This window comes from Hetaerina americana, unplaced genomic scaffold (assembly GCF_022747635.1).
Source record: "Hetaerina americana unplaced genomic scaffold, ioHetAmer1.1.p SCAF_2, whole genome shotgun sequence".
Taxonomy (NCBI): Eukaryota; Metazoa; Arthropoda; class Insecta; order Odonata; family Calopterygidae; genus Hetaerina; species Hetaerina americana.
This window is the reverse complement of record NW_027286763.1, coordinates 63,371,804-63,382,045: the sequence shown is the minus strand read 5'-3', so window position 1 is coordinate 63,382,045 and position 10,242 is coordinate 63,371,804. Positions and strand designations below refer to the sequence as shown.

General features: G+C 38.2%; 1 protein-coding gene across 1 annotated transcript; it reads right to left on the bottom strand.

Annotated features, from left to right (window-relative positions):
- Positions 1-253: 253 nt before the first annotated feature.
- On the bottom strand, positions 254-7,398 carry LOC139687958 (uncharacterized). Its single transcript, XM_071585333.1, has 5 exons — positions 7,252-7,398; positions 5,638-5,867; positions 4,870-4,997; positions 1,096-1,233; positions 254-655 (listed from the first exon to the last, which is right to left on the bottom strand). The coding sequence occupies exons 1-5, from the start codon at positions 7,373-7,375 to the stop codon at positions 526-528; spliced, it is 750 nt and encodes a 249-aa protein (XP_071441434.1). The 5' UTR covers positions 7,376-7,398; the 3' UTR covers positions 254-525.
- Positions 7,399-10,242: the final 2,844 nt, after the last annotated feature.

The following is a 10,242-nucleotide window of genomic DNA, read 5'->3' as shown; positions in this document are numbered from 1 at the left end:
TCCAAGTTTTTGGAGCTATCTCATTTGAAACTAAGGACACTTATAGTCAAAAATTTCTTGAAAAAATCAATTTTCGCTGTGCTGCCATAGGAAAAAATGTCCAACAATATATCGTAAAATTTGATAAATTATCTGCAATATCTTCTGAATATTTTTGTTACTTTCAATCATTTTTGTAGATATATGTGACCTATGAGGCATTGGAACCACCATGTATCACTGTGTGACAATACTGAGAGTCTCAAAAATGTTTTGTCGAATAATTTATTCATCATAAATAATTTTAATAGCAATAATATTTAAAAGAATATATGCGCTCCTCTTTATAAGTGAATGGCAAACACAGACATCCTCCGATATGCTCGTAGAACGATACCATTTGGAAAAGTAATCTCCATTAATATTGCCGAGTTCGATGTGCGATCACCATTTCTTCCTGAGAAGCATTTTTGACTTTTGTTAATCGAATATAACTCGTAGAGTCAGGTGAAAGCGTTCATCCCTTTAGTCTCCAGAAGCAGACCTTCATGCATCGAAATTTGGTGGCAGGGATTCTTTTGTGAGTGCGCTGAGGGCGAGAGACAGGCGGGAAGACGGGCATCCTCCATGCTCGCTGCCCTTCAAACATTCTTCGTCTCCAAAGGAAAAGGGGTGCCTGAAAATAAAGAACGAAGTCAAAACAAGACCTTTCGGCAGTTTTAGCACATCTCATAAGCATCCCCGGAAATGAAATCCTACACATAAAAAATTGGTTTGACTATATTAAACGACTACATTTTTCCATTGCTCAATTGTTCGTTCCGCCCGGAAGTTAGAAAAATTGAGATATAAGCGTGATATACATATTTGGAAAAAATTAATTCTGATTTAAATTTTAGGTTGCCCGCTTTTACATTGATTCGCACAGTTTGAAGTTTGCGAGTTAAAGTGAAGTTTTAGATGCATCAAATGTATTATTATCATCACCAATTTCAAACCAGAGATGGATCATTACGGGGAACTCGCCGTAGAATGCAAACTATGGTATCAATATTTTACATTATTTTTAAGTATTAAACAAAATTAATGACTCATATGTTTTTGCTATTTCATTACCCTCCACCGTCGTAGTCCGAAGAGGCAGAGGAAGGCGTTCCGAAGACGTTGGAGTAGGCGGAGAATACCCAACACAGGAGGCGGCGGCGGCAGTCGTCGTCGTTTATAGCGCCGAAGACCACATCGGCGAGCGCAATTCTGTGAACGGAGAGCCAGACGGATGAGCACGTAAGAATCCGTTAGTTTTTTTATCTAATGAATTTTTTTTAGACTATTTGTACAATTGGTAACCGATGTTTGTGAGATTTCAAAGGAATCTCAATTTGGCTGTGGAAACACACGATGTTCTAGTGGGTCTTGTGGTATAAGAATAAAGAATTTTTATTGCTCTGGGAGCAAAGTTCCTTGGAGCAGAATACATGTTACATGAGGTTTTGAAACCTATGGAGTGAAACAGGTTTACATAATGCATAGAATAAGGTAATTAAACCAGTCACAAAACATAATTTAACATCAGTTGAATGAAACATAGTACAATACATACATACAAATACAAAGAACAATAGTTAAATATTTAGCCTGAAAGAACAGTAGTAAGGTCATTTTGGTAGTGTGGTAGACAGATATTCAAACATGTTCCTGTTGAATTGGGATGTGTTCCTGGATAATTTTACTTTATTAGGCAAACAGTTCCATAGTTTACAGGATGAAATACAGAATGACTTTTCATATATAGCCGTGCGGTATTTGGGAAGATGGAATTTTTTTGTAATGCGGGTTGATCTCTTTGTCGTAAGTGAATTGAATATAAAATTTTCATATAAATAAGAAGGGGTTTTAGAAGTCAGAACTTTAAATAATTGTGAGGCCTTCTGAAGCATTCTCCTCTGTTCGAGTTTTAGCCAATTCAACATTTTATAATAACGAGTTACACGTTCATTAAAACGCATATTAAAGATGAATCGTAGACAAGAATTTTGGAGCCTTTGTAATTTTGTACTTAGCTCCTTGCTCACATCAGCGTAGACAACTGAGCAATAGTCGAGATGTTAAGTGGTACGTATGTTTCGCGGCGGAATTTCATCTCAGTTGTAGTATTGTTAGGATTTTACCATGAGCCTGAACCCCTTTGGCAAATGACATAATTTTCTCGATTAAACTGCACACCCCTATAAATTAATTCCAGCAGCGCACGCTTCCCACATCAGTCTGGTTTTTATCGGAGAGGGCGTGTTTTTATCGTACGACGACGCTAATGATCACATTCTATTTTTTTTTAATTCGCCATGTGTGGCCAAGTTTTACTGAGTTTTCATAGTCAGTTAGATCAGAAATACTAGGTTTATTGCAAGTGTTCTGGGAATGGAATAGAAATAAACGAGTTAATTAAATGAAACTTTTTTATTTTTCAATGTAGTCTCTCTTTAAACTAATGCGCTTGTTCCAGCAATGATCCAATGTCTTGATCCCACCTCGATAATTAGATTCCTTCAGACCTGCGAAATACCCGTCTTGTTCGGCAGTTAGTTATTTTGTTTGAAGAGAATCTCCGTCCACTGAGGAAAATGTTGTGCTTGGAGAAAATATGGGAATCTGATGGAGCCATATCAGGCGAATAAGGCGGTTGAGGCAACGGTTCTTATCTTGTTTTGACGCATCTTACCAGGGCAGCGACACTTTTGTGTAGACGTGCATTGTCTTGATAAAAGATGAATTTCTTCCTTACCAAATATGGCCTTTTTTCGTGTATCTTTTGCTGTAGTTGGTCCATGAGGTTAGCTTAGTATTCTTCAGTCATTGTTTGACCTGAGGGAGTATAATCTATCAGCAGAATCCATTTCGCATTCCAGAAAAGGGAAGCCATCACCTTTTTGGGCAGCCGTATTGCCTTTGTTTTCTTTGATGGTGGTGAATCAACATGTTTTCACTGCTTTGACTGCTGTATTGCTTCTGGGGTATAGTAGCCGACCCAAGAGTCATCTGTGGTCACAAACCAGGGCAGAGAGTCTTGTTGGTTGCTCTTACAACGGGTCAAATGTTCCTCACAAATTTCCATTTCAGTACGTTTGTGATCCTGCGTCAAGAGTCGCAGCACCCATCTAATAGATAATTTTCTTATTTCCAATTCCACTCAAAATGTGATATGTCCGTTGAAATTACATCCCTACAGCTTCAGTGATTTCTCGCACTTTCAGTCGATTCTCCATGACCGTGTAATGCTCTATTGCAATAATTTCTAGGGCAGTGGCACATTTTGGCCGACCAGTACGCGGATCATCATCTAAGCTGTCCCGACCAAACTTAAACTCGATTGCCCACTTGGCATCAGTTGAATATGAAGAAGCAGAGTCCCCCAGAGTGGCCTGAAATTCGGTATGCATTTCCTTTGCGACCATACCTTTCTTAACGAAGTATCTGCTCGAATCTCAATTTTTCCATCTTTACAGATTACTACACAAGAACAACAACAGAGAGGGTTCCACACCAAGGATCTCTTCCTAGACCACTGACGCGTTATGTGTTTGCTTATAAAAGATTACTCATAACTACGCGGGAAACTCGTTGCGCTAGCGCTGACATCTGGTGCTGAGTTTGAGAACCTTTCAAACTCTTCTCAAATTTAACCTAGCAACCTCTATGCGTACGTATTTCCCACTCCAAACTTGATGAGCAATTCAGAAATTCCTATTTATAGCCAATCATTTCAGCTAAAAGAATAGGGAAAAGCGAATCGTAATACGGCTGAATAGTCAGATACCTAAGGTTATCCTTTACATGTTTTTAGATATTTTTATATGCATTTTCTACATTTTTAATGTCATACCCGTATTAAAAATTACAAAGGGAAAAGTCTCAAGCCGAATTTCATTGTAAGTAAAATATTAAGTTTGTTGGCACCGTAAATTATACCACATAAGAATGTAAATCATATGTTACTATATTTAAATCACTATATTTTATTAGTGGTCTTGATTTAACCAAATTTGTGCTGCGGACATGTGTTGTAATATTAGCTTAGGGAAACGCAGCGCAACGAACCAGGAAATATAGATATTGTAAACTTTTAAGTAGTAGTATTTAGGGGAGGCGACCGACAGCTGAGGTCATTTGCGCCATAGGGAATGGACAGGAAAGGATGAAGGGTGGAGAGAAACCCGGCGTCGGCATTAACCTACTCTTTACGAAAGGCGCCAAGGGGTCCGCAGCTTAACGTCCCATCCGACGGACGGCGTCCTCACTCTAAGTGCCCTCCACAAAGCACCTCAAGTAGGGATCGAGATACCTTTGAAAAATGTTCAATTGTAAACTTTAAAACGTGGCTATCAAGTGTTTAACAACACCGAGGTCGGCGACCTTGCAGGAAGAATTGAAGAGTATAACGTTTGTGACTCGATCAGGTCCAGGACTCAATCAATTCACAATTTTAAAACGATTACGCTAGACTCCTTTTAATCGAAATAATTGCACCCCTATGCAATAAATAAACACCCTTAACTAGGAAATAAAATTGGCCTATATTAACTAATTCTCTTATTCCATTGGAATGTTTTACTGCGTTATTTGCAAGAATCGGAATTCCCACAGAATTTCTGTAAACTACAGTATTTTCAATGAAGTACTTTTTTAGCATCTGGGACCATATAATATTACTTCTGAAAGATTGTACAGCACAGAATATTCTCATAGTGAATGTAAACGGAGGACAGCTTCAAGATGGATTTTTAATTCCATGCATGTCAATAGAACACCTAGCATCCCTTCGTATTCAAAAGAAATAAACTTATGTACATGATAAAGTTCACACAAAAATACCATCATATGTTTAACTCTCACCTCTCCTTAGTCAAGGTCACCATCTCTTTCAACAAACGAGATGAAGACGTTTCCTCCTCCATCTCTACCCTGCCGGGTCGCCCACTTATGGGTGTGCTGTATGATGCGTACGAAGAGTGCGGTGATTCCTGGAGATGGAAGACCGGAGGAGGAAATGGTAAGAGGGTTGGGCGAAAAAGATAAAATTGAAAGTAAAAACAATGACTCATAACCCGTCTACGTAATGCAGAGGGAGAAAGCACCAAAAGTATTGGAGGAATAAATAACACTCTACTATAGTTCCTGGTTTGCTGCTTAAATACGATTGCTATTCAGTGATAAACGGCATTATTTTCAAGAAATCTAACAATTACCTCTACAAACCTTTTTCTGCTGCTCATTAGAGTATACTAGTCTTTGGATTAGTCTTGGGGAATGAATAAAAACAATATTATTTAAACATTTACAAAATAATCCATCATATGGTGGTTTGCGTTCCATCTCAGTATAATTAACAAATTTGCCGATGATATGCGCGGCGTTGGAGTGTAGTTGAACTTTAAACCACCAATGCCAAATGGTCTCGTGATTTAACACTATTTCTTTGGATGGCGGAGATTTGGATGTCCACAGTTATGATTAAATAACTTTTTTAATAGCAATCTACAATGAAGTTATCAATTTAAACCGTTTCTGAGATGTTTTAGAATGACTAGGTGAATGAGTTTTTTATTTTATTTGGCGGTTTTCCTCTCTTGAAAGATGTGGTTGACTGTTGGCTACACTCACCTGGTACGAGTGAGAAAGGGCCGCGCTTCCGTATAGATCTCCAATAGAATGGTGATCTCCATGCAGATATCCAGAAGAAGATCGGCACAAGCTCACCGAGCCGATATATTTATGGAAGAGAGATGCTATAGCCCAAAATATCGCTACTGCCACGGCTATCTTCGCCTTGATTGCAATCAGTGAACTCCAGGCACTTAAGCTGGCCAAAGTGGTAGTCGAGTTGCCAAAGTCTTGAAAAATAAAGAATAAAGAAGGCAAGGAATTATTCTAGCTCTATTTTGAGTTTTTCCTTTCTTAAATAATGAAGCGTAGGAAATTATATTTTAAAGTAAAACTTCCTTTAAAAAAAACTCTTTAAGAAAGATTTAATTAGACACAAACATATTTGTCTAATTTCATACTAAGACAAATAGTCTACACGTATGTGAATGTTTCCAGGCAATTTTAGAATAAATTGTTATATTACATTATTGCAGAAAATGTTTATTGAATGATGGGAATATAACTGGAATGACTGCATGTTACCATAATTAGATTGTGTTGTTTTAACCTCATTATTTAGAAACAGTACTCGTATGAACTCTAGTGCATCATTATACCTGAGGGCGTCTTGTTCCAATGTTTTGACTTGAAAATAATTTGAAAAGTTGAAACCGCGACCGGCTGAGTGTAGAATATTTCTGATAATTCTTTTTTTAAATTCGGTATTTCCAACCCCACGCGAGGTTAGTCCGAAAAAGCTGCTTTGTCATAATTTCAGAATTACATTTAGGGGTTCTTTTTGAATTTACTCTGGTTTTTATAACTGTTCAAATTTGAAGAAATCAGATTTACTGTGAATGGGCAAGGTTCGAAGTAATCTCATACATGTATATTTTAATTTTATAGATTATACGTTAACTTCTTTTTTTTCTATTGTACGAGGTCTGTTGAGAAAGGATCCAGCAATGCAATATTTTGGGAAGCATAACATAGCTAGAATAATTTTATCAGCTGCGTCGTCGTATTATCTAATATCTTGCCAAACGCCAAGAATTCCGTGTTGGAGTTGCAAGGTGCTTGCTCCAAGCCGCAAGCATTGATTCAGGTTTTCTAAAAAAAGATCATAAGGGGTTATACTGGATATGAGCCTTGGGTCTACAGCTATGATCATGAAATAGTCTTCCAAACAGTCGGTTGACGAGATAAAGGAGAATTCGACGTGGCAGCTGATGCCCATTCCGAAAAAGGACTTAGCCCATTGTTTTGAGTAGTGGGAGAGACGCTGGAATAAGTGCTTGAGGTACCAAGGGGAGGTCTTCGAAGGAAAATAAGACCTCATTGTTCTAGAAAGGTTATTTTTCTCAAAATATTACATAGCTGAATCCTTTCCAGACAGACTCAGTATATCTTCAGTTATTTGTCTTCTTTAAACATATTTATTAGAACATCTAGAGGTTTCTCTGTTTTTTTGCACACTAATATGAGAGAATATTTTATCGGTACTGAAAACGTTAATTGCTCAATCTCATGCGTGTACGCTCAACGCATTCCTGTTTCCAATTAATACTTGTATTCCACTTGAATGGCGAGCATCACATCCGTTCACATTCATGCGATGAATCGATCACTCACCGATGGCGAATATCCGCGAATCCCTCAAAGGCGGAATCTCGACGTCTTCCTTGGGGGCGGCTGCGGCGCCCAGTGCGAGAGCGACGGCGGCGAGGGAGAAGAGGGTCGCGGGAACAGTCGTCATTGTCGCAGCAACAACAGTGTTTATTGTCCTCGGCGTCGTCAGGAAAGAGAGGGAAAGGAGGAGCGCCTCCTCTTAAGAACGGGATTTCTCGCCCCGACGCCCACGAGTGAACGGGCGACGCCTCCCAACCCCTCTTCTAGACCCCATGGACTCAGGTCGGAACGACAACGCTCGGCGGACACCCTCCTCGTCCTCCGGAAAAGAGAGCATTCCTAGCCTTCCCAACACAAGTCGTGACAGCATTGCCCGGCCACGCATGAAATCCTCGGGGAAGACCGGGGGACACAAAGGGAACGGGAGGGCTCGAAGTGTCTCTCTAGTGTTTTCTCCATCTATCTCCGCTAATTTCCCAGATCTAAACAACGGAAGATTGCCGACATTTTTTTCCTTTCATTTCTTTGTCTCGAGACGGGTTATTTGGTGCCTGTAAAGCGAAAAACTTTAACCGGTCTCAGGAACACACACACTCGAGAGTAATGCCCGTTTATTATCACTCCAATAATTTCTCAAAGAATCAGAAGCAATTTCTATAAAATACAAAATAAACATTTTAGACCCTAATTTGTTCAGTATACGGCTCTGTTCTACTTAAGCAATCAATTTTCAATGCCATTTTTACTATGAATATAAAAATATTCAATTGGTATGCAAAAAAATGGAATTTTAACTTCAATATGAACTTTTATCTTTACCATATGATTGCCAAAATAATTATGCGGAGTCCTTGTTGTTTTAAGATGATCGTCTAAGGAAGTTTTCTGACTTTTGTCAACGCACTACATGCCTATTTATATCAGCGAAAGAGATAATATAACCGTTAATTGAATCATTGATTTGTAAAAGTATGCGTCTTGATCTTGATATTCTTATGCCCAATTGTCTACAACGATTTCTCGTTGTAGACAATGGGGTGTAGATAATTTACAGCTGCTGGATGAAATGTTACAAGCCTAAGTACAAATTTAAAGACACCTCGGACTCAACTCAATCCATATAATTTTATGGATACCGTCTCAAACTGAAAAATCGTATACGACATATGAAAAGGATTTGTTCTCCCAGCAGGAATACGACTTAATCTATGTTGTTAGGGTGATATTTTCAACTGTTTTAACAAAAATATAAGTAATAATTAAATTACTCTGGTTGTCCTTCAAGCGCATGGAACAATTCATCATGAAATGATTTTTTTTGAGTTGCATATTTTCCACAGCTGAGTATAGTAGTATTCACCGAAAAATGAATTAAACGCCAGCTCAAGAACAGTATTTGGCAATCTTAGGCGTAAGCGACATGTTTCGTTGCATTCGTACTCCTCTTCAATCTTTGTGAATGGAGTGCAAAAAGTATACCTACTCCTAAATGTGAAATGGTGTTCCTGAAATGTTTTAGGGCGAACACGATAATATTCATTGCCTTCTGATAGGTGTCTCGTAGACTAATTATTTCATCCTTAAAAACGTGTCCATTTCTACCTAAAAGGGATGTTGTTTCATGGGATTTAATGTTAAAAATACTTCTTATAATTAACGTAAAACACACCTCACTAGTAGGAGAAAGCTGCTTGATAACCGAGCAATATCTTCTGCAATAGAAGGCGACTCATGATCATTTCATTAGTAATGATCAAATGAGATTATGATGGATCAAATTCCATTAGTCCACGTGGTGTGGTCTTGAATATTTAATATAATTAAAGACTCCAATTTCGTGCGAATAACGATTTGGACACTAAACCGTTTAGCACAGTCTTTATAAGTCTTATTAGGAATGTAGACATTGATATATCCTGGGGAATTCCCACAAATGCTGGAAAGTGAAACTGATAATATGATCACTTTATGAATATTAGTTTCATAAAAGTAAACTTTAACCAGACATGCCTAAGTACCTTGAATCCAAACCAGTAATACAGATCCAAATTAGCTTGCACATAACAGTTTAGTCCACTAATGCATCCAATATCCCTCCAAAACCGACAGGAGATCCAAAAAAATGAATATAAATAGCTTTTTCAATGTGTATCTCAATATTTAATCAGAAATATTGTGGACAGTTTCAGAGCTGCTGAATTTTTTTTTCAAAATAGTTACTCAAACCATAATATAGTCACATACATCCATGATCGCCGAGTACATGACCCAAACTCAACATAGGTAAGTGTCCAAGCACACGAAAGATATTTTTAAATCATTTCAGCAAGGTGGTGAAATCACAAACTCTGCATTAGGAAGCGTTGTTTACTTAGGGGCAAAGTGCGCGCTTTTCCCCCCTTGTTTTTGTCACGCTTGCTTCATGAAGTTAACGACCGAAACTTGGGTAGGCCGTATGGTCGGAGGAGTTGGTCCGGTGTTTCTGCTGAATCAAAAGGGTGTTCATGAGCTCTATTCATAGAAATTCAGACCTGAAAGAGGAGGTGGGAGTAATTTCTCCAACGTTGTTTACATGAGGAAAGATTTAGGTCGGTGAGATTCGAAGTGATTCAGAGGCCGTCTGCGTTTAATTTTAGAAAGAATGCAGACTTTAAGATTTAAAACTGTAAATGCACTTTTTCCCTTTGTTTGCGAGCACTCTTTGTCTAAATTAGTGGTTCATCATACACAAAAGAGTATGAATCAGTTCCTAATGAATATTAATTTAAGTGTTTCCCTCGATCAATTATAGCATATATGTTTTATTCCATCGCTTTAGTATTAGTAGTTTCTACGTCCCCATTGTATTTCCTACTGCTACATCATTTCACACACTCAATTTATGCCTTTCGCCTTCTCCACGTGGCGAGCATTCTTCGAAGTTTGGATTTAATATTAGAGGAAGTGATTATAAAAGCTCATATCCTGCTAAAAACATTCTCACATGTATATTTA